This window comes from Cataglyphis hispanica, chromosome 25 (genome assembly GCF_021464435.1).
Source record: "Cataglyphis hispanica isolate Lineage 1 chromosome 25, ULB_Chis1_1.0, whole genome shotgun sequence".
Lineage (NCBI taxonomy): Eukaryota > Metazoa > Arthropoda > Insecta > Hymenoptera > Formicidae > Cataglyphis > Cataglyphis hispanica.
In genome coordinates this window covers 1,490,099-1,514,538 of record NC_065978.1, presented here as the reverse complement: position 1 = coordinate 1,514,538, position 24,440 = coordinate 1,490,099, and the positions used below count along the sequence as shown (strand labels likewise).

Sequence of the window (24,440 nt, the reverse complement as noted above, 5' to 3'; positions counted from 1 at the left end):
AGTATTTGCTCCGCGAATAAATTCTTCTGGCCTGTGCATAATATCAGCATAATCGAGAGATAAACACAGTATATATTCGAGATGATTAATCGTCTGCTCAATAAAATTTCAATAAAATATTCTTAATTGCTTTCTCTTTCTCTCTCTCTCTTGCGTGCACGTGTGCGCGTTTTAGAAAAATTAATTGAAAGAAACCAGAAAGAGCAAGAAAAATTAATTGAAAATACACGCTGCTGCGAGCGAAAAATCTTTTTTCGAAGATGAGCACTTTGGAAATATTCTCCGTCATATTGCAGATGCATACATTGCATAAATGTGAAAAATGGCATTGATAATTGTTGCACAATGTCGTTAGAGGAATTATTAATAATGTTATGGCATACTCATTAATATTAATATGCAGATATTTACGATACAATATTGTAAATTGCCATTTGTACCAGGTAACGCAACTTCTGTTCTCACATAATCAATATAATTTACAATCGATGGTTTTCGTAATTGAAATAACTTTGCAACACTAATAGCATTGAAAACTCGAGTTGAAATATTTTTTCGCAGAAAATTATATTAATAATTATATTAATAATTAATTTATATCAGAGAGCCTATTAAGGCTCTCTGATATAAATTTTGCAATCCTAGAAATGTTTAATATCGAATAATAAAAGATTTATAACGGAGATTGTGCCACCCTCTCCCTTTCTCTTTCTCTCTAAAAATTTGCCGCGTACAAAGTATAAAACTTTTTTTCGCACGTGCGAGCAATTTTAAGACAAAATTTTCATCGTGGTATATATGTAGATATTCCTTGGAAAAACATGGAGGACCTGGAATTCTTAATTAGTAATTTTCTTATAAAATTTGAGTAGATACCCTGATAACATATTACATGTCACGTGTTAGCGAAGAAAGACGAGAAGCGCTCGATTAATATGACGAGTACGGCATGTATAATGTACAATATAAGTATCGTATAATATATATCATCTCTCTCTTTCTCTTTCTCTCTCTCTCTCTCTCTCTCTCTCTCCGTCTCAGTAAATCACGTTTCGCGCAAGTTGGTAGCTCCGCGACATTAGCATATAATAGCATGATATTTGATAGCGATAAAGATAACTTCATCTTCTTCTTTTCCAATGTCGTTGATTCACTGCAATGTTCTTCGTAGGCAAGACGTACGTCAATCATGAAAATTAATTCGGCGATTTTGTAATAATTGAGAAAATTGAGATCGTTGAAGGGAGAGAGAAGAAGTCTGACCGTTTCTCGGACTTGTGACTCACTACGTTGCATAATTCGTCTCACCTTCGCCCGCAAATCGCGAGCCACAAATTTGTTTTCTGCGCGCCAATTGCAACCGGAACTTGCTACCGGTTGAATGCAGTTTAGCTGCTCTTAAGAGTAGCTAAATGACTTTAAAGAAACTGCGGAGGCGCCGTGTCGCGTCGCGTCGTGTCGCGTCTCTTCGCAGATCACGATGATTCATCATGCTCGCGCGTCGTCTCCTGTTTATGCTTCGACGCCGCCACTTCCGGTTGCTACTGATGATGGCAATTTTGTGTTTGCTGCAGCGAGCAAGATGCATCTTCGTGTACCGGAGAGATTTTATGATGTCATAGTAATTATTTTTTACCAGAAGAGATTTGTGGAAAGTAATTTAATTTAAAGCACAAAAAATGATTCATTATATTGCATAAATACATGGAATATATAATTTTAAATATAATCTTTGTGTGTGTGTGTGTGTGTGTGTGTGTGTAAAGCTGACATATTATTTCATAGAAAATTTTAATAAATAATTGAAAGTTCTGGCTTTATCTTTAGTTCTACAGTTGATAGTTGTTTAACAAATTGTTAAACAAATAGTTTCAGAAAGAGTTCTGCTTTTTAAAAGCAAGAAATATCGATTAAGATATAACTATTTTAAAATAGAAATATTTAAATAGAATTTTCGAATCAGTTCAATTATTTTGGATATCTCATCTTCCCGAATTAAATTTGCATAATGCTTGACATATTAACTTTTTGAATGAAGTATTATGTGTTTTAATTGTTTGAGGTAAATGAAGAAAAATGTTTGATTTAAAGTTACTTTAAAAAACTTGTTTGGAAAGTAGAAAGTTTTTACTATCTCGACTCTTTGAACTTCGCGAACGAGAGGCTTACGAGAATTCTCACACCCTCTAGTAGTCCATTATCCCTCGTCTGCTAGAATCGCGTCAATATGGTCACGGCCTCAACGAGCTAATTTTACGAGCGCCGACTCGTCGTCGTCTGGTCTTTCTCATGGTTGTAGCGAGATGGGAAAAGAGTATATTCGCTAGTTGTTTCATCGTCGTGAAAAAGTAACCGAGAGTGGATTTGAAGAAGCCTCGTTGGGAGCGAGATAAGCGAGAAGAAATTAAGAAAGCCGAGATGCAAATAGAAAATACAAAAAGGGAGATAAAGGAAGAGAGAAAGAGAGAGAAAGAAAAGAAAAAAAAATCTTGAAAGAGAACGGGAAAGAAAGGAGAAACGAGGAAGAGTCTTTAACTGACAATGAGTCGAAGAGTCGGTGCGGCGTCGTGACCCCAGAAAATTAGATAATTTCGATGCCATGCCTGTGAAATGGCTTATCACGAGTCAACCTCGTCGAACTGTAGCCGAGAATCAATTAAACTAACTGAAAGTTCAGCCAGCGGGTTCAGGCGTCCTTTTGAAAAGTTTTACATTCTCGCGGATATAAATCGGCTGAAATTTATTTTATTCATCATGACAGATCGTGCGCAGCGAAATATAAACGCAATATTTTAATTTTTAAATCTTTGAATGCTAAAAGAAAAAGTACTTCTTAAACAAAAAAAAAAAAACTAAAACACAAGATTTGTCGAACACAATGAATAGTGCTGTTTCGGAAAGAATTATTTAATGTTGTGCAACTATATTTTATTATTATTATACTTTTTATATTTTTATCTTATTATTGAGTACAGTAATAAAAAATTTTATTTTTTTTTGTTTTGTTTTTGTTATATTTGAAGAAATTTTATTTAGTATTTCTCATTCTTTCTTAATGACCTGCTTTGATTAAAAAAATAGTTTTTGCTCTAAAAATTACGAAAATGCTAAATGAAAAGACGAAGGAGTGACGAGGGAACTTAAACGAGAAAAGGAACGTATAGCTGCTTCTATTTATTTCTATTTATAAAAGTTCCAAGAAGATTAAGAACGCATTTCCGATAGTTATTCTTCATCATACATGCATTGTAATTATCTTGCCGCTATTAAGAACGCAACGTTATTACATAAGCAATTGAGTCGATGTTAAGTGTCTTTAAAGACACCATTATGATGTTTTGTTTTCAGGCTAACGTGAGCCAGGCCGAGTACGAAAGAGCGCACAGAGAGTACCTGAAACAAATGCAGCTGTTACATGACGGACAGGAGCCTAGAAGACGGCGGGATCTCCACGTATTTCAAGCCGCAGGTAGAGTCACTTCAACTTTTGCCAAAAGCATCCATTTCAAAGTCAAATCCAATTTTGCCAAAGTAAATAAACATTTAAACATTACATATGTTGCTAAACAAGCAATGCCACCGTAATACGAATAATTATATATGAACAGATATCTTTAAAGATTATATATTGTAAAGATATTTTTCAAGGAAGATATAATTTTTCTAATCACGCGAGTTGATTGTTTTAAGATTTCCTAAATTTAGGTTTTACTACTAGAAAAAAAACGTTAAATGTAGAGACAATCGCCGATCGCGATTGATGGAATGATCTTACGTTTTTCCGCTTCTATGAATTAGAAGTTTGCTCATACGAATAGACGAGCCGGTTTTGCGTGCGAATGCATACGAGTGAAAAAACCTCTTGCGCGCACGCATATTCGCAGTACAACGTATCCAGCAAAAATAAATGCGGAAAACGGTGTTCTGGGGGTGATGAGAGGGTGGGGAGGGGGAGGGGGAACGCGATGCAGTTATCCGCCGCCGCTACCTGTCGATACGTCACTCGACACGTTCTCGCGCTAGAACGCATTGAAGTCCCGCGCTGCGATTTCGCAACTCGCGGAGAAGCGGCGCTTCTCCGGTGATCGATCCGCGAACGAGGGGTCAATAAAAAATCGCGCTTCGAGGAGGAAAGGCAAAACGGCAAAGCTCTTCGCCGCCAGAGATGAGAAAAAAAAAAAAAAAGAAAGAGGGACTCGCGCGATCGGTTAATATTTATTTCTTTCCGAGTCGACGAACCCCGAAGCCGCTAGAAACTTTTCCGCAAATTCGCGTCTCGCGTAATTCTCTTTGCGGCCCATTTAAAAAAAGTGCGATTTCGCGAAACGAGGAGCGCAATTCGGATCCTCGATCGTCATCAGCCGATCGATCGATTGATCACCCGCGATTCTTTCTCCCCTCCCTCCCCTCCCCTCCCCGCGCAGTAGGAGGAAAAGAAGCTTGCCGGAAGCGAGATCTAAAAGCGTGTTTCTTCAAGGATTCTGGGAAAATATACGCGCGCTATTATTGGCCGTTTACCTAATTTCTCTCGCGGCGTGGTCGATAGAGAAAAGATACTTCGCCGATGTATAAATGTTCGTAAAGATTGAGAGAACGAAGAGCATAATTTTTTAATTAGGAAGCATAATTTTTCAATGTCTCGCTAAAAGATTTCGGGCTTAACGACATTGAAATCGCCGGTGGAGAGAGAGGATGTAACATTTTAGTGTGTTTTAAAATTTTGAAATCAAACTTGGCGAACTGATAGTGTAATGCAACATAATATCGAATTCGCAACTATCTCACTTATGAATAATTTATGTTAGATTAATGTTGTGCATTGTGTATTTATTTTTAATTAATTAAATTACAATTTTTTTTTATTCATTATAAAGGCAAGTGATGAGAAAAAGTTTTTTTTTTCTATTACAAGAGTAAATTTTAATAATATTGCTTTATTTGAATCTAAATGTGATCATAAGTAGAGAATTAGAGAGCACAATCAAATTGATAATACATACAAGGTAATGCACAGTCTATAATAATTCACGGTCTATCTAAAGATTAATTTTCCCATGTCTGGTATAAAAGATCAATTCTTACACCGCGTCGTTCGACTTATCCCTCGTCCTATAAAGATAATAAGACTCCACTTCGTTTCAATTGTGTCAAGTAATTAGAGTCAGATTCACGAAATCTGAACAATATGAGAAAGAGCGCTATATATACCGATCCGACAAATTAAGACGCGAGTCTCGCTAATGAATCTTGCGAGAGGCACACAAAGCGGCTCGAAGCGGCGCGGGATCTCGCTCAATTACAGACAGCCTGAAAATAATGGATCAAAGAGACAAAAGTCGGCAAGATCTAGACAGACAGACAGACAGACTGGACGGCTGGTGACCACTGCGGCTTTACGCCGGGTTAGCTTTAGTCCGCGCATGTATGTACATTGAGTGTACTCGAGTTCGTCCATGGAGTCGAAACCAGTCTGAAGTGGCCACTTGTCTATACACCAGGCTAAAGGTGCGCGAAGCAGCAGAAGAAGACGACCTCTTCTGATGCGTGTAGCCTCTCCTTCTCTCTTTCTCTTTCTCCTTTTCTCTCTTCTTGGAGAGTGCGCGCCAAACCCCGCAACACGCGCACGGCTGTTATTATGAAATAGAAATTCCGACCGCGGCGGAATGCCGAGCGACGAGTTCCCGAATGCAATAAGAACGAATCGCTGGAGCAGAAACATACCGCGAGAACAAGAAGTAGTCTGCCTTGCTTTATCCGCGGAACGCGAATGGACGAAACCGACAACGGGATCGTCGCGAGTATAAACGATACGAGGATCATAAGAGGCTTCCCGCTCCTTTCGATCTCTTGTATCTCCCCGGGATTTATTTCAATTATCCCGACCAGTATCGAGATACTCTCGCCGAGTGCACTCATTAGTCGTGACGCAAAAAATTGATGAGTGTAAAGAAAAAAAATTTAAGATTATAGGCTTTTTATGCGAATCGAAAAGAATCATCTATAGAAATTTGGAATTTATCAGATTACGCACGCGTTCTCATTCATTTTTTGTTATTGATAAAATATTTTATAGATGAACCACGCTTTCGAAATGCCAATGACATTGACGACTTTACGAAGTGGCGCCAGTTAAATATGGGACACCGAGAAGCGCGAACGCCGCTAGTTATTTTGTTAGAATATTACGAAATGTCAAATCGATCCAGGGCTAATTTTGGACTTACTGGTCTGAAAATATCGCTTTCTGTATTACATTCTTGCTATTTTTAAATATCGCGTTTCGCTACTAACATAATAATAGGATGAAAGCGATACTATTTTAATATAATGTTAGTCTAGTTTTGGTATTATTTAGAATTTTTTAATTTTTTCTTTTTCAAGAATACGGAAAAAATCAAAGATTCTGTTCAATAACAATAAATTGTTTGTCTCATTATAATTAATTAATTATAATAACACAACATTATATTTATTTTATCCTACTTTGAGATTATATGACAGATCATTGACAGATTTTATGTCCGGTATTATAGAAGCCATGGAAATAAGAATCAAAGATTTTGTTTATAATTCCGCACAGTATGAGACATTCCCTCGTGTGTGATACTAGCGTTAAAATTATAATGTTTAATCGAGATCTCAATTTCCACGCGAATCATCTCCCAATTATGCATCCCGAATTTAGCACACACGGTCCCAAGTTTACCCACTTTAATTCGATCTCGATGTTGATCTTATTCCGTGCGCGATTTTAGAGAAATTCCGCGGCTATATAGCGACGGTGGAGGGTCACCTGTGCGTACATCACGGCTCGCGTGGCGTTTATTTTTGGATGCGTCGAGTGATAAAGCCTATAATAAGCACGGCACGCGGACTAGCCGATTGACGGCCGCGCGCGTGATGTTATATTTGGAGGAATATATTGCGAGGCGACTGATTTCTCTCCTTCTCTCTCTTTCGCGTGAGTTTGCTTGTCGAATTCTCATCGAGTGACGAGGGTATAACACCAGGCGCACCGCCTCCGTATACCCGGCATACGCAGAAATTGTCCGGATGCCATGGATTCCTGTGTGCTTTATTGACCGGTTATTTTGCGCACTGATTTTACCTGGTCAATCGCCAAGCGAAACCGTCTTGGGACTATATTTTTGTCGATTCATTGTCGAGGCTGGCTGATTGAATGAACGGTCGATGCGTCATCCGCGTCATCGTGCTAGGATGTACTCTTCCGACACGTGCAGCGGTCCTGTTTTAAAGAGGGGAGATGTGCTACTAAAATTGACGTACTCTCGGAAAAATGTGCGTGTTAATCCTCCGGATATAGTCCATTTTCCGAGGAATCATTTGTGGTATAGATGCCTTGTAGTCGCGCCTTTGTGTTCTACAGCCGCGTATTTCGCGATTGTTTGATATTTACGATTGTTGTTTGCACGCTCAATTCCCATTGCTTTGATCGCGAAGAAAATAATAAAAAGAAGGAAATAGGAAGAAAATAATTAAAATTTTTTTTTTTTTTTTTAATTTTAACAATCTCCATAATTTTTAGTTAAAAGTACGACAAAAAATATGGAAGATAAAAAATTTCGTTTTAAATAGAGCATTTTTTTTCACCCTATATACTTACTCGTAGCATAAATTTTTTGCTTACAAATTTCCAATAGTTCTAAGATTGCTCGATACATCTAATTAACACAAAATAAATGGTAGATACGATCAAGTTTATTCTCTCTCGATCAAAAAGCTATCGTCATTTATACAATATGCATCACACAAACGTGATACTCTAAACTAAAAGTATCTCCAACCCTCTCTAAAAGTAGATCTTTCGTTGCCTCGAGAAAACAAACCCGAGCGATTTCATTGAAACACGCGGGATGCATGTACGTTGAATTATTCGACGAACGTGTTCATTAAGAAACTTTCTTTCTCAGGAAACATTTCACTGGAATAATCGATTATCGAGAAAGCGAGCGATTGATATACAATATAGATGCATATTATTGCAATTAATTAATTTGCCATTATCCTCTCTCTCATCAATTAGACCTTGATGAAAAAGAGAAAGAGAGAGAGAGAGAGAGAGAGAGAGAGAGAGAGAGAGAGAGAGAGAGAGTGTGTATGTGTATATATATATTCTCATACAATTTTATATTTCACACAGCAGAAATAGATGTCAATCTATTTGTGCAAAAATACTCGATTAATGGAGGATTAAAAAGTGTTGCCCTCTCTTTCTTAAAGAATATAAAGAATTCCGTGGCGCTATGAAAAAGAAACGAAAAAAAAAGATGAAGAAGGGTGATAACGGACGATTCTATCGAACATATAAAACGACACGGTGCGTTGGCCCCTGTCGTCGAATAAATTATTCGAGGAACGTGATAACCGGACCATGGAAGGAAGGAGGAATATATTGAGCCCTAAAAATCGAGCGATATCATGAATTTTCTTTATGCGCGCTGCAGTCCCTTCTTCACCTCCCTAATTGTGCGACACCATAAATAAGAGCATTAATCAGTGACACATTCTGAGCACATGGTGAACCGTGTAAGAGAATGTACTTTTTTATCATTCAATCGACAATTTTACATGCAACTAAAAACATGTCATTATTAAATAATATAACATATAATTATTATACATATTACGATATGATTAAATCGATAAAAAAATTACTATACATCTTTATTATCATATATCTCAGCTGCACATTAATAAATTGTCACTATATTATTATAAAAATAAAATTGTGTATGCTCAGAAAAATCTTTTCGGCAAATCTTTTTTGCAAAGTGTCGTTGATCGATTGTTTATTTATGAAATTTCACGGAATGTGAATTCCGATTAAAATAAACACTGTTTTTCACAAAATCGTGTTGCCGATTATTTATTGTCGTGACCTATTTAAAGCATGTCGCATGAAAAAAAATTGTCAAGTTACACAGTTCGACGTGTGTTCGAGATAAAATAAATGTAACATACGCTTTTATGGATCCTTCGTTTCAATTTCTCTTTTTCATACTCTTTTTCTTGACTAAAGATAATTTTTAATCACTACAGTTATAAATTTAAATGGGAGGCAGATAAACGCCAGATAATCACATACTCGTATTATTTCGGACGAAGGTATTGCGCAATCGCGCTATCGCCGTCCTAATTGTAAGTACATTGCACTTCCTTTTTCTCGTAATGCACACAAGAACCGCTTTTTTTCCTTTAAATCCTCGTAATTATCGTCGCGACCGTACTACCGGCACCAAACAGTTAAACGCGCCGTGACAAACTCGAAAAACGGTGTGTATATATGTCGTGGATAATTAATGGCTCCGCGAGAGTTTTCCTAAGGAGCGTCCCGGACCTCATAAATAAGATTTAATCAGTGCTTAGAGAGAGAGAGAGAGAGAGAGAGAGAGAGAGAGAGAGAGAAAGAGCGATGAAAGAAATGGAGAGGGGCAAGAATTTCAGAGACAAACCGGAGAGCCGGGTTCTCTCTTTCTCTCTTCAATATTTATCTTTTCCCATCCTAATCTAGTTTCCAGATTCTCGCACTCTCCGAACGTGACTTTTACAGTCGCTGAAACGAGCGATTTATAAATTCCAAATTCTTTCTTTGAGTAAATCTCATTATTAGGACGTTCGTTCGGAGATATTTACAATATTGGCTCGCGACCAATTTTTCCGGCGATATATTTTAAGAATAAATAAAATGTGTTACAAATAGAGACATAATATTCGATATGAAATAACTGTTATTGTTAAATTGTTATTGTTAAATTCACATTCATAAAAGATGTCAAATTTTTCTTCACGAAATGAAAGTAATTCGTCACGATTATGTGAAGGATCAGAAGCGAAGTAATCAGGAACAGGAAAAATATCAACATGTAAATTCAAATGTAAACACAACATGTAAAAGCAAATAAATTTATTTCTTAAAATATTTTGTGGCATTATACGCGGACGTATCGAAGGGGGATTAAATTTGGGCCGGCGGGTTCGTTCTGTTTCATCTCTAAAACATCGCTGCTGTTGTCCGCGTGATCGACAATAGAGCGTCTTTTGCATGCCGATTTCGTCGGAAGGCTGAATACCGTTCCGTGACTCAGATCGCAGCCGTGTTTGTTTATGCGCGACGAGTATTTCATCCACGCGATTTGCGAAAATACTCCTTGCCAATATACGTGGGCGATAATATTACAGATCCTAGAACAGGAACGCTCGCTACAGAATGCGATGCGTGCAACTGCATTCGCAAATACGCGTGAGACCAACTGTCAAACGCGCACGCGGCCGTGAATCGACGGGAATTCAACAGTTCCTGTCTCATTTAAGTAATACTGTTTTAAAGCCCCGGCATTTAACAACGTAGTTTTCGTTTATTACTCCCTCATTAACTGCTTCATAGTCACATTCCAATTTAGTTCAAAGAACTTGCATGATAATGTTCAATAATAATTTATTTTATTGTTATATATATTTATTATATGTAGAATTTATATATAATTTATATAAAACACTATATATATATATATATATATATATATATATATATATATGTGTGTGTGTGTGTGTGTGTGTGTATGGCATCCTTAGAAAATTATTATTTTATTATAAAAATATTTATTAGTAATTCTTATATCAATCTGAAATTTAATATTATACAAAAGGCGGCATAATTAGTGAAAAAATTTTTTTCAAAAAGATATATGGGGAATGTTGTAAGTGATAAATGTAAAGATTATCCCAAAGTTTATTCCATAACTCCATTTGTTCGGAAGGATGATCTGAAATAATATTCGTAAAGCGTTACATGTTCTCACTTCGAATTGAAATTAGTTCATGTTTCTTTCTCGATTTTTTCTGGATTTTTATATGTAAGGATCAAGAGTCAAGGAAAAATTCGTTCCTGTTGTTGCGGTATAAACGGCAGACAATAGGCGAACTGTTGCTCGCTTTCTAAATTTAACGTGGATATAATCTGTAAATCTCAAGATGTAGAAAAAGAACAAACGTTGACAATCTTGACGAAAAGAAACTGACAATGAGTCACGCTTTACAAGCAAAACTCTTGCGCAGCCTTCCGTATCATTGTTGCGAGAATTCAATTACAATCTAAATGGAGCAAGTGTTTTTTTCATATCAATTAATAGACAAAAATTACAATCTGTTATCCTTCATTTCCATGATTTAAGTATTTTATTGCACTTCTATTGCGTTATTATGTAATAAAAGTTATAAACTTTATATTAAAATAGTCATTTTTTTTCCATTCCCTGAAAAAACGTGGAAAATTTAGAATACTTAGGGATTTCTTTTGTACTTTGAAAAATCAAGGAATTTTCAGAAAAATTCGATGGCATTTGAAGCAATTTAAAAAACGAAATCATATTCAGCGTCAAAAAAAATTACAGGAAATGACTGATTTTGTTCTCGTGTTTGAAGAAAAGTTGTTTTTTGGTGAATTATGTAATTCGTAATATCTTATAGTATTGATACACAAGGTATATCGCTATTAAAATTTCCTAATAATTATATATATAAAACTTCGTTGCTCAGCTTAAAGAAGTTAATCGCATAATGACACAAATAATTTCTTATTTACGTAATATACTTGTGTACATGGATTATAATGGATTTGCGTTTTTTGTTACAGAGCATCCGGGGAACAAATCAAGCGTTAACTGGAGAGGAGGGAATCACCGTCACTTCCTGTACTTTCCCGTCGCGGTTTCCGACGACATCGAAGATCATGTCACGGTCGATCACGCGTCTCTGAGATTCTTTCTTCAAGGCGATCATAGACGCCCGAGCGATGTGGAGGTGCTGGTTTATCTCTGCACGCCGACCTCCCGGCGTCTTCTGTTGCGGCACAGAATTTCTCAGATGCAGTCGATGGGCTCCCGATGGTTGGAGTTGGATTTCACCAAAGCGGCCGCTAACTGGTTGGAGCGAAACCTGGATAACCATGGTCTCGAGCTAGAGTTCCTTCACGACGGCCGACCGACGCGACGTGATATCTCTTATACAACCTTGAACGTATTCACCACGTTTGAATCAGGTGGCAGAAGAAAAAGATCCACCCCCGAGGAGCTTATGCCGCTGCATAAGGGACGGCGTAGCAAGTGCAAGGGCGACAATAACAAAAAATGCTGCCGGCACGAATTGACGGTGATGTTCAAGGACTTGGAAGGCTTCGAATTCATTGTGTATCCGAAAGGTTTCGACGCCGGATACTGCAAGGGTCGTTGCCCGCCCCGCTACAATCCGGCGCATCATCATGCGCTATTACAAAGCCTGTTATGGAAAGAGGACCGGAAGAGGGTACCTAAGCCGTGCTGCGCACCCAGCAAACTAGATCAGCTGATGATCGTCTACTTTGACGAGAACGATTCGACTCAGCTGAAGGTGTCTTACTGGAAGAGCATCCAGGTACTGGAATGTGCCTGCTCGTGAGGAAGAGGAACAAAAGAAAAAAAGTGAAACAGTCTACCATCTCTATTAGAGTCTACACTCTACCATCGCCGAGGACTCACCAAAGAATTGTCCGAATTACGGTTCGGTGATGCCACACATGATTGCATAAAAAAATGTGTATGTGTGTGTATTTATATACACACACACACACATATACATATATACGCTAATAATTATTAATAAATACATTAAATAAAGACGAAAATATAAATACACTATAATCAACTAAGTAATTTTAGGATTCTTGCATATCTCCGCGATAATATCCTTTTAGATTTCCATTTTTTTTTTTTTTTGTTTAGATTCCTACGATGATCCGAGGCATTACCGAACACGTCAGACCCTGTAATTCGTTTAGGGTCTTGTATTGACTGTGATACTAACGATATTTACACATCATTATATTCCTTATTACGCAACGGTCGCGTAGTTTATATCATTAGGATAGCTTTGCTATATTTGAATTTGATTAAAAACAAAAGAATAAAACAGGTCGCTGTAACGAACTCTCATTGCATCATTGTACACTCTAATATTGTCGACAGTTATAGCGATGACGATGACTACGACTATGATAGTCACATCAATTCGTTTTTCAATGGGGAGAATGTTCTCTTCCCTCTACGAAATGCCATCATTGTATATCTATAACGCGTCTCTTTTTTTCTATATGTTAATTTATTACAAACACGCAGGTTTTTATGCGAAATAATTTATGGGTCGTAAATCTATCTATTAACATAAAAAAAATGTGACGGAATTAAAATTCTATCAAATCTATTTTATATTGTATATCAAGGTTTTATTAGTTCCTATATAGTATTACGAATAGAATCTCGAGCATCTTCTAAACCTGTCTAAATTCTTCCACTAATGCAACCTAACGATTACAAATACATATGTTACATTCTTATAAAATTTCAGTATATTTTGTATGAAATCTCCGAATTAATCGATAACCGCCGTACGTATATAAATTATATGCATGTTGTAAGCATTTTGAGCTCTCTATCTGTGAAATAATATTTATTTTAACTAGGAAATATAACATATCGTGTACATTTATCGTACGCGTGATAAAATCAATAATAAATATTGTTATCTACGCGTCAATATTAAATTGTATAAAATTTTTGTAATACGTTTTATTCGTATGCACTATTGTAAATTATGATCTAATTAATCATCAGCGGCATATTATCGTCATTATTCCTGTCTCTCTTAAACGATTATCAACAAAATATCTGATCATGGATATTTATTTATAACGCGAAGTCTTAAAAATATATAATCTATATCAATTTTCAATAAAATATATTTATTTTTTTCTCTTTTATTTTACAGGCATTTAAATAAATTATAATTTTATAAAATGATACAAAATTATAATTAATTTAATATTCGTAGCGAAAACCATCCTAGGAAGTCATTACTTTCCACAATTTCCAAAATTTTAATTTAATATTTTAGTATAATTAAGTCTTAACAAAAGTATATGTGTATATATATATATATATATATATATATATATATATATATATATACACTCTATTATTTTATTTTATAGCTTTTTTATATTTAAAATTAGAATCATGCAACGTCAACTATAAAATCGACACTTCGAGTCGAGTGTTACAATTTTATGAATAGAATGTAGCGTGAAATTTACTATCAGCGCGAAGGGTTATCTCACCAAGATAGCAATAAAATTTCATTAAACGCGATGTTGCTTATCCCGTTCGAGTTCGAAGGTTACCTTGTATGCATTATGCAACTATGCACATTCATGCTATGTCAGATAGTCGTAAAAATATTCTTAAATTGGAGATATTAATTTAGTTGCTGTATAATAAAAAATGGAAAAAGTTGCTGTATAACAAAAAATGGAAAATGAGCGATCTCCTTCTCTTTTAATAAGCATGCCAACCGAAGTGTCTCATGAGTTTTATTTACACATTATAGTCATATTATTGTTCATAAATTATGAATCGGCTAGCAACAATATCCAAATGTGGATGCAGTATTTCAAGAGACGATACCTTCAATCATTATCTGTACTAAAAACTATTATATTTACAAACATTTACTTTTGTGTAAATAAAAATGTGTAATATAAAAGAAAAACTATGTAAGATATGACTAATTTGTCATCTGTCCATTTTGAGGATTTTCCTTTTAAAGAATAAGGTCTTTGGTGTTTTATTACCAATGAAACGAACAGCTTCACCCTTAAGACTCTTCTTGGCTATCTTTTTTTTCAATGTTTGTGCTATCATAGATATATTAAATATATACATACATACATATATATATATATATATATATATATATATATATATATATATTTGCTATATTCTTCAGTTTTATTTTCATTTGTAATGCAAATAAGTATAAATTAGAAAAGTTAAACAGGAAGATTGAACTCAACAATGATTATTTCACTCATTTAAGAAAAATTGAATAAATCAATCTATAAGTTTAATTTTTTTCATTTTAAGATTAAAATATTGTAATTATAATTTTTAAAAATACGTTAGATTATTAGATCATCATACAATTGAGCCTTTAAATTTCTCTTTTTTTTAATGCATTGTCATATTTTCAATACCCATTTTATGTTGCAATGAGCTTGACATATTACAAGTAATTGCAATGCTGATTCCAAACATGCGTTTCTTGCAGGTTTTACTCATCCTCTTGTTTACTTGAAACGTACCTATAGAGAGAAAAATCATAATATATAATCTATAATATTTAATTGCACACATATATATATATATATATATATATATATATATATATATACAATAATATTAATAATAGTATAATAATAATTAGAACATTACATACAATATACTCTAAACAAAAAATTTTTTGGGAAATGTTTAAATTATATATATATATATATATATATATATATATATATATATATATATATAATCTATTAAGCTTTTGAATCATTTTATTAATCTTATTAATCATCAACAATCGTATTTGTTAAATCCATTATGTGTACAATCATAATCAAAGTTTTCCAACATGGAAAGAAAGATTTATAAATTTAAAAATCACCTTTTTAATTTCAGTCTGTTGATTATCTTTGAAGGCTAACAGTCGATTTTTTACAAACTTTCAATTTTATTTTCAGATCACGTCGAAATTTGTGATAATGTTCATTTCTAACAAAGATATGCGCGTTTCTATTCTCTTCGAATAATTTTAAAAGCCTTTTTTCCGAAGATAATTTATTCAAAAATATATATCCATTTTGTTTAGTATCATTTAAAACAATATAGGTAAAAGATAAAACGTAGTATGAGATATCTCGTAACTTATTAGAGATATTAACGAGATATCTTGTGCTACATATGTTTTATCTTTTACCTATATGAATAAAATGATTTTTATTCATAATGCTATTGTAGGATCGCGGAATCATCACGAGGGAATAGATGGGACGAGAAAAAAAAACAATTTATTAATACAATCCGAAAACAAACGTTACAACACAACACACTTTGGCTTCTGAACTCATTGTCAGTGATGCCAGAAATTTGAATTAAACTCGCTATCGCAGTTCACACTGTTCACTACTGTTCATAGTAATTGTCAGATATCACGTTGTCAATAATCAATAATCAGTAGTTGATGTCGGTTGTCGCAGCTTTTGCCTTTCGCCTCTCGCTCTTTATTTTTCCCACGTTTGCTCTTTCGGATTACAGGCTCGCCAACGTAAGATTTATTTTTGTTCCCATACTCCTCTGAAGCGTGTCCACTATAGGTGCGTTCAGGAAACATGCTGAGCATCGTCTTGTCAACATTCGATGTTGATTTGTTGGTTCTAAAAGTAAGTACCAATCATGTTCGATTGTTACCAAATGTCACGATTCCATGACCGATTTTAGTTCACTTCTATTTCGTAACAGAATCAGAAGGCGCAAGTTGGTCTCTTTTCCAAGAGAAAGTTTGCGCATTGTGGTTATACAATTTATGAGGGTTTGTAAAATATATATTGAATCCTAAAATATTCTTATAATCCGTTCAAAGTCAAATAAATACGAATAATATACTTATTCTAGTAACTAAGCTAGATTTATAATTTATGATATTAAAATGCAATTAATACGCATTTAGATTTAGTGTATCTTAGCAATAAGATAACCTATAAAAGGAATTTATATTCGTACACAGGATGGCACCAAGATATGAATTGGCTGTTGGACTCAACAGAGGTCACAAAACGACAAAGATTCGTGTGGCGAAAAACAAATCTGAAAAAGAGAAAACTCTCTGTATTCGACCAGCCAGATTAAAAGGGGTTAGTATAACGTAGAAAATATATTGTACACTTTCATTGTTATTCTACATTGTACTCTTTCAACCATACAATTTATATGTACTTTATAATCCGTTAGATAAACATTGAATATTTCTCTATTGATTTAATTTTCCAATCCAATTTTTTTTTTTATTTTAGAAACAAACCAAACATAGCAAATTTGTGAGAGATTTGATCCGCGAAGTTACAGGACATGCTCCTTATGAAAAACGTGCTATGGAGTTGCTTAAAGTGTCAAAGGACAAACGTGCTTTGAAATTTTTGAAGAGAAGGGTAAGTATTATAATTTTTCACTTTTTAAATGAATACTAATTTTTAAGAACTACTCTTTTTATTTTTCATGTAATTATCTTATAATTTGAGTTATTTTACAGATTAATATATGATATTGATAATAAGATAAAAAGTACATAGAAATTTATAAAGATTTTCAGATTTTTAGAAAATTTTTACATGTGAAAGACATTTCTACATTTATTTATATTCTTACAAATATTTTTATTATTTTCTAGCTGGGAACTCACATTCGTGCTAAGAGGAAGCGAGAAGAGCTTGGAAATATCTTGGTACAGATGAGGAAAGCAGCTCATCATTAACTTTTTTAAATATGTAAAACACTATTACTTAAATAAATAAATATTTCAAATCAATAAAGAAATAAAATTTATTCATAAAGTTCATAAAATTAAGATCAACTAAGTACACTGCTTTTATCATTTTCAAACTCAAAATAAATCATTTGATTAAAGTTTTTTGATAGCAGTTATTCATCTTATTATTGCAATCTATTTGCATCCATCTTATTTCGATAAGTATTTTATTTTATACATTTCATAAAATTATTATTGAAGATTGCATGAATAACTTTTTGGGAATATGTGCAAACAGACAAGCATGTGTGAAAATATTGAAATATAAACATACTATATGATGTAAGAGTAAAATGTATATATAACAAAGATTGATATCAATGCTAAACAGATCAATTGGCTTATATTAGATATTTATTTTTTAAAGTTTAACAAATTATATTAAGAATATAAAAAATTTATTTTGTGAATAAACATATTTATATGCATATTAACATTACATATATATTTAATATATGAGTATTCTTAATCTTACTTAAAATAATCGATACGAAATATATAATAAAAATAGATCAAATTTTGTTAAAATTTTATATCTTTTATTTTATCATAAATTATATTTTAAACAGAAAATCGATTTTCTCTGCTATTGACCCCGGAAAACGTCCTTAAATAGGATTGCAAACAAAAACGAAGCTTTCCTCAATTTTATTCATCCACCGTACGCGCTAACGCGTGTGATATATATTAATTGTTTAATAATTAATCTGTACTTTAAATAATGCTTACATTCGTTTGGTATATTGATGTAATCAAACAGTTGATAATATTATAATTTTTTATTTCCGGATCCATCCTCTTGATCATGATGAATAACGAATAACGAAAATTTGACCCACCATATAACTGATCGTGTTTAACAGCATCTCATCATATAGGATATAATCTAAAATTAGAAAACTGATTATAACAAGTTTTCGTGGTGTAGTGGTTATCACATCCGCCTAACACGCGGAAGGTCCCCGGTTCGATCCCGGGCGGAAACATTTTTTTCTTGCAAAAGAAAGCCTAAATATTCTTTGTAATAATTCTTTAATTAAAATATATAAAATATTATCTTTATCAATCAAATTCTAGGAATTCTTTAGAAAAGAATTTACACTTAATTTTGTATTATTTTTTTATTTATAAATATCTTAATTAATATAATCACGCGCGCGCGGCTTTTTCAGGATTTATTATCTAGAATAATGACATAAATTTCTGACATAAATACACGGTTTTTTATTATTAAATTATTCTATAAAACATATAAATATAAATAAATATATAACAATTTTTGCAACCATGGAAAAGCACAAAAGGAAGTCTTTTTTGTAATAAAATTACATTAGTAAATTATATAATAATTTAAATATTTATGTATACGTTTACATAAGTATGAAATTCATAAAAAGGGTCCCCATTAATCATGTTGCTTTTCTTTCTATCATCAGGCCTATGTCAGTCGTACACGCTAGAGGAACAAGGATAATGTGATCATTAATCCTTTTCTATCTTTCCTCTCCATAGTGCGTACACGCGAGCAATACAATCGTGTACGTATATGGACAGCAATAGTCGGGAACAGGTGCAATGGTATAAACAGTAGATGCTAGCGATGCAGCAGAATATTTTTTTCTTATTAAATCATTCTAATATTATTGCACTCTATCTAATCTAAAATTCAGCCTTATCCTCCTATTCTTTCTGTTCTCTCTCTGCAGCCATATGAGTTATAAAGTCAAAAGCAGAAAATTACTTGCATTTTTTTTTCTTATTGAATTATTCCTTTTGTATACTACTTATATTCAGAAGTATGAACTAATAAAATATATTAAAAATTTTTCTTATTGTTTGTATTAGTAATTGCATTTATTTAATCTACATATATCCTATATTTTCCTATAGGGTTGATTTACAATTAATAAAAATTGATCAAAATTTGTAAAATTGTAAAATATAAAGAGAAAATTTTCAATATACTTTATCAATCTCTGCTATCAAACGCGAAAATGAAAAAATAATTATTTTAAATGTCGCAAAAAAATTACGAGATACTGCCTCCATTATAATTTAACACGATTGTAATAAGAATATTACAAAAAATTATATATTATTATTAATAACAAATATCGATTCTTTAATTGTATTCACACAAATGTCCGCAACCGGCAGGACATTGCCGATTGCCATTAAACCACTCCTTCATATGATTTATATGGCCTCCATGTGCACAACCTTGACACCACACATACATTCCACGTACAACCTGTATATAAAAAGATAATAAAATAATTTTTCTCTCATATAACAATATTTTATTGTAATCTCTTTTACCGCAATTGTTTTATTATAATCGACAACAATCAATTATAATCAATTATTGCAATATAAATCTCTCATAAAATATTTATAATTAACAAAATAGACTTTAATAATCAAATGCAAAACTTATTATTGTTCATTTGATAAATCAATTAAATCATTAAAAGGATTAAAGAAAGTACATAAATGGCTACAATAATATTATATAAGAAAAACAAAATGTAATAATAATAAACAACAGTAATCTTATAATTTTTTGATTTATTTGTTTCACTCTGTATAAATACAAGATATATTGTAAGAAAATTTAAATAAGAAAACTTCTCTGAGCTTATCAAACATCTTCTCACCTGATTACAAACAGAACACAGAGCATGTTCGGATGTATGACAATGATCACACAACCATGCTGATCGTTGTAATTGTTTTGTACATGCTGCACAAGATACGTGAATCAGGGTCGATTGTTGATTCAGTTGCGATATAGAAGGAATCCATGCCAATTGTATTATCTATATGAAATATAAAATTTCTTATGAAATAGAATCTCTTATTATTTATTTTTATTTGGATAAAGATCATCATCAATATGTAAAATAATCAAAGCAACAAAATTTCAAATGAGAGAGATAAGACAAGATAATTTCCGTTTTTAAGAAAAAATATTGTAAAATATATAGTTTATTAAAAAATAATATTTTTATAAACAGACCTGTGTAGCTATATGCCAGAGTTTGAATTTGCCAAGCATATCTAAGTATTCCAGTATCCAATGTTCTTGCAAAGCTATTGGAAGTTTCAAATTTTTCCTCTTTTCTCCTAGAGCAATTAGCATTGATACTGTTGTTTGAACATCTCTCACTGCTGCATGATATTCCAATGCTTCCAAGATCACGGATGTAAAATCGAACAACAATGGCTTAGGTAGAAGTGGTACTACTAATTGAGGTTGATCCTCGATTATAACAGAAGTTGGATCTTCGCCGAGTTCAGTGGGATGGTTAGGAAATTGTTCTGGTGGCGGAGATCGATCTTTTATCTCGTGCCGTAAAGGGAAAGCTTCTTTTTGCAATTCCTTGGTCCATTCATCATCCTCCATACGCATAACAATATGTCTACTTTCGCCAGGATGTTCCAATGACACAGGCTCATATTCAGTTTCTCCAAAAATAAAGTCACCTTTCGACGTCGAGGGTACATCACTGAGCAATGGTCTTCTGTAATTAAATGTTATCAATGATTTTCCCCAGATATCAAAGTTATATTAATTAATTTAATATAACTTTAATTGTATCAATAGAAATCGATTATTTTTAATATATGAAATCTGCTTTAAACATTTTACTAGTATGGGATAAATATAACTGAGATTAAAAGTTATTTTATAAAAATAATTTGTTACCATTTCTTTTTCTGAAAAATAACGTCACTGTGGCACATTACCAATTTTAAAAAGTAGTTCTCACTACTGCAATAATTTTGATAATAATAATTAATTCTAAATAAAAAAGAAAAACTTAAAAAGTGGCGTTACACAACTTTACTTTTCAACTCTGTGTAAATAACAATAAAAACGATTGTCATACAATATACCTTGGCAGGACAGTTGCCAAATTAGTTGACGGTCCTGTAATATTTTGATTCTCCGGTGCATCTGTTTCTGTTTCGGTTTCGTCGTCTCCGCCGCTAGCAACACCAGTCGGATTTTCTCCCTGAAGAGATTTCACATCGTGTTCATGACCTAAGATAATGATGGTTTATTTTAGTTAAGCTCATAACAATAACACAATATTAATATTATTAATGCCATTAATCATATTTCTGCTCACTCGATTGTTTGCTTGCATTTGATTGTTCCATGCCGGAATTCTTTGTTGCTCCTGGTGTTATGTTTGAAGCATTAACTATATCTTCCTTGGGGGCTATTTTTAATAGCAATTCAAGGGGATCTCCATACATAATTTTCAGAACTTGCCATGCTATACCAAGCTGTATAATAAATGTATAAAAAATTGTTACATATATATCACAAACATATTAGAGGTATATGTATACACATATACAGATAATAACTTTAACGTATTTGTGAATGTAATAAAATATAAAAATATAGATATATTATTACAGTTGTTTTGCCAAAACCGATTGCGACACGTGCATTGTGATCACAGATATCATTTAAATTCCCGGAAAGCAGATAACCTTCCGCGGCTATCTTGAACCAACTTGGTTGACAATTGTTCAAAGTGAATCTATGAGTTACACTTGAAGCCACACAAAAATTATCATCATTTGTCACAAGTGTTCTCCTATGAAAAAATAAAGTAATAACAATTTTATTCATTATTCTGACAAAAATTTATCTTATAATTGTAATAATATATTTTGTTGCATAATAACTTACCTCATTATGCTAGTCAGTTGTCTTGCGGTAGCCGCCGGTTCATATTTTACTTTACAAGCATATGTGACTTCACCCTTTAAACCTAATGCAACACTTTGTGGATTTGCTTTGCTGGCTGGTCTTATCGCATCATCAAAAATATGATGATACAAAGTGCAATCCTAAAATGATGGTAATAGAAATAATAACTGCATTGTTGTTAGGAAAAATAATATTATATAAAAATGGTTAATAGCATTACTCTGCTTGTCGATAGAAATGATTGTGGATTGCCTCTCCATGCCACACCTGTGGGTACATCTCTATGCTCATTGAAACTTGCAAATGGAATATATGGTCTGCGAATATCCCATACATTTATACTGCAATCAACCACTAAAGCACAACTTGCTATGTGATATTTTTTCTGTGGCCTCCATTTAATGCGTCCCACTGATGCAATAGTATGTATGGCATAATCGCAACTTGGTTTGCCTGACAAATCCCAAACCTATAGAGTTCTCATAAAAAATATAAATATATAATCAATATCTCATAAAAGTCTATATATAAAATAATATAAATATACCTTAATAGTTTTATCTCTAGATGCAGTAGCAAGCCAAGTGGCTTCAGGATGCCAATCACAAGCAAATATCGGACCACTATGTGCGGTAAAATGCTGAAAATAACGATCTGGTTTTCTCATGTCCCATTGCTGTACATGTCCATTTTCAGATACAGCTGCAAAAGTGTGTGGTTGTTGTGGACAAAATTGAACATCTCTCACCGATTCTGTATTACTAAATACACAAATATATGAGTAATACAATGAAAAATTAAATATAAAATTAAATTATTTAATGTATTAGAATAAAGTAAAATAAAATAAATATACAAATTTAAAAATTACTAATAAAGTATTTTGCTATTATCTCTAACAATTATAAGAAAGCTTTATCTACATATATTTTAATATAATTTACCTATAAAAGGTTTTGATGGCTTCTTTTATTCTTAAGTCAAAACATTTCATAGTACCATCTTGTGAGCCAGATATCAACCACATAGGTTCTGTCATATGAAAACTCACTTTATTCACAGTTCTTTTGTGATCTATAAATACATGCTCCTGTTTTGATCGTGATTGTTTATTTAGATTCCAAACAACCACTGCGCCATTTGTTGCTGCTGTTGCCAGTATATGATCTATAAAATAAAATAATATTGTAATATAAAAGGCAATCTAATATAATATATTATATAAAATTTTTTAATGTTTATATATAGTATCATATTGAAAAGATCAACTAAATTAAATATATATAAGATTATGACATAAATCAGAAAAAATTCAAACTATTTCTTATAATATTATTAAATTATTCTCTATAAACATATATGATAAAGTAAATTGGTAAGTTACCATCGTTGAGGTTCCAGGCAACATCATTGCAAGAAAAATTAAGATTTAAATTTTTTCCAACGCGAAGATTACAGGCTTCTTCAAACTTATCCTCCAGCAAGGTAAATATTTTAAAAACTGCAATATAATTCATATCCATATGATATAATTATATTAAAATATAAATTTAAAAAATATGAAATTTTCCTTCATAGTATTTATAAGATTTAAAAAATTAAGAGTTAAGAGATTAAAAACTAAGATTATAAACTATATATATATATATATATATATATATATATATATATATAGTTTTTATTCAAAATTTATAATAAACAATCCGTTATATCATAATTACTGAAATTACAAAATACATACACACATACATATATATATACACATATCTATTTCTCAAAAAAATATATTATACTGAAAAAAACCCACCGTTACGACCGGCTATCACAACCTGGCTATTATCTTTATTAAGGGCTAAGGCATTTGCTGGTCCTTCTTGAGCAATGCATATAGTTTTTGATGTCATATTGCGTGCTCTTTTGAAATAATTAACGTTAAATTATTGTCATAATAATTTATAAAACTATCAAAGTTCAAAACTCAATCTTTCTCAATCAAAATATTTTTTTGCGAACTATAAACACAGCAATACATAACACAATAATAAGTACAATATATACAGGCTGCATTCGATATTCACTGCTAATACTAAAAATCTATAGTGTATGTGACGTAAACTATAGATTTTCAGTATGGCAGTGCATATCGGAACACAGACTTTAAAGAATTATAATTTAATTTTAATGAAAAAAAATTTATCTTAAGAAAACAATATTTGTTATTATATTATTTAAAGCAAACATTTTG

At 32.6% G+C, this 24,440-nt stretch overlaps 3 protein-coding genes and 1 non-coding gene across 4 annotated transcripts in view; 3 read left to right on the top strand and 1 right to left on the bottom strand.

Annotated features, from left to right (window-relative positions):
* The window catches only part of LOC126858504 (uncharacterized), a 30,682-nt gene extending 16,767 nt beyond the window's left edge, over nt 1-13,915 (top strand). Inside the window, exons 2-3 of the mRNA XM_050608884.1 lie at nt 3,349-3,469; nt 11,654-13,915. Of these exons, the coding sequence (XP_050464841.1) occupies nt 3,349-3,469; nt 11,654-12,453 (921 nt within the window). The 3' untranslated portion in view covers nt 12,454-13,915. The remainder of the gene's footprint in view (nt 1-3,348; nt 3,470-11,653) is intronic.
* Nucleotides 13,916-16,372: 2,457 nt separating this feature from the next.
* LOC126858546 (60S ribosomal protein L36) lies at nt 16,373-17,565 on the top strand. Its single transcript, XM_050608955.1, has 4 exons — nt 16,373-16,470; nt 16,666-16,792; nt 16,952-17,086; nt 17,326-17,565. Exons 2-4 carry the CDS (start codon nt 16,667-16,669, stop codon nt 17,407-17,409), a joined length of 345 nt encoding a protein of 114 aa, XP_050464912.1. The 5' UTR covers nt 16,373-16,470; nt 16,666; the 3' UTR covers nt 17,410-17,565.
* An 811-nt stretch (nt 17,566-18,376) lies between these two features.
* Nucleotides 18,377-18,449, top strand: Trnav-aac (transfer RNA valine (anticodon AAC)). The gene has a single exon. It is a non-coding gene; the product is annotated as a tRNA-Val (tRNA).
* A 190-nt stretch (nt 18,450-18,639) lies between these two features.
* LOC126858501 (GATOR complex protein WDR24) lies at nt 18,640-24,261 on the bottom strand. Its single transcript, XM_050608882.1, has 12 exons — nt 24,003-24,261; nt 23,580-23,696; nt 23,140-23,362; nt 22,743-22,956; nt 22,416-22,664; nt 22,175-22,335; nt 21,896-22,079; nt 21,600-21,759; nt 21,364-21,511; nt 20,483-20,987; nt 20,121-20,282; nt 18,640-19,714 (listed from the first exon to the last, which is right to left on the bottom strand). Exons 1-12 carry the CDS (start codon nt 24,097-24,099, stop codon nt 19,586-19,588), a joined length of 2,349 nt encoding a protein of 782 aa, XP_050464839.1. The 5' UTR covers nt 24,100-24,261; the 3' UTR covers nt 18,640-19,585.
* Between the last annotated feature and the right edge of the window lie 179 nt (nt 24,262-24,440).

Excerpts from the sequence above, each read along its gene's own strand:
- LOC126858546 (XM_050608955.1), top strand. The coding sequence starts at position 16,667 with ATGGCACCAAGATATGAATTGGCTGTTGGACTCAACAGAGGTCACAAA. Across the intron at positions 16,793-16,951 it reads GACCAGCCAGATTAAAAGGG|AAACAAACCAAACATAGCAA; the intron begins GTTAGTATAACG and ends TTTTTATTTTAG. Across the intron at positions 17,087-17,325 it reads TGAAATTTTTGAAGAGAAGG|CTGGGAACTCACATTCGTGC; the intron begins GTAAGTATTATA and ends ATTATTTTCTAG.
- LOC126858501 (XM_050608882.1), bottom strand. The coding sequence starts at position 24,099 with ATGACATCAAAAACTATATGCATTGCTCAAGAAGGACCAGCAAATGCC. Across the intron at positions 21,512-21,599 it reads AAATGCAAGCAAACAATCGA|GTCATGAACACGATGTGAAA; the intron begins GTGAGCAGAAAT and ends TCATTATCTTAG. Across the intron at positions 19,715-20,120 it reads TGTGTTCTGTTTGTAATCAG|GTTGTACGTGGAATGTATGT; the intron begins GTGAGAAGATGT and ends TTTTATATACAG.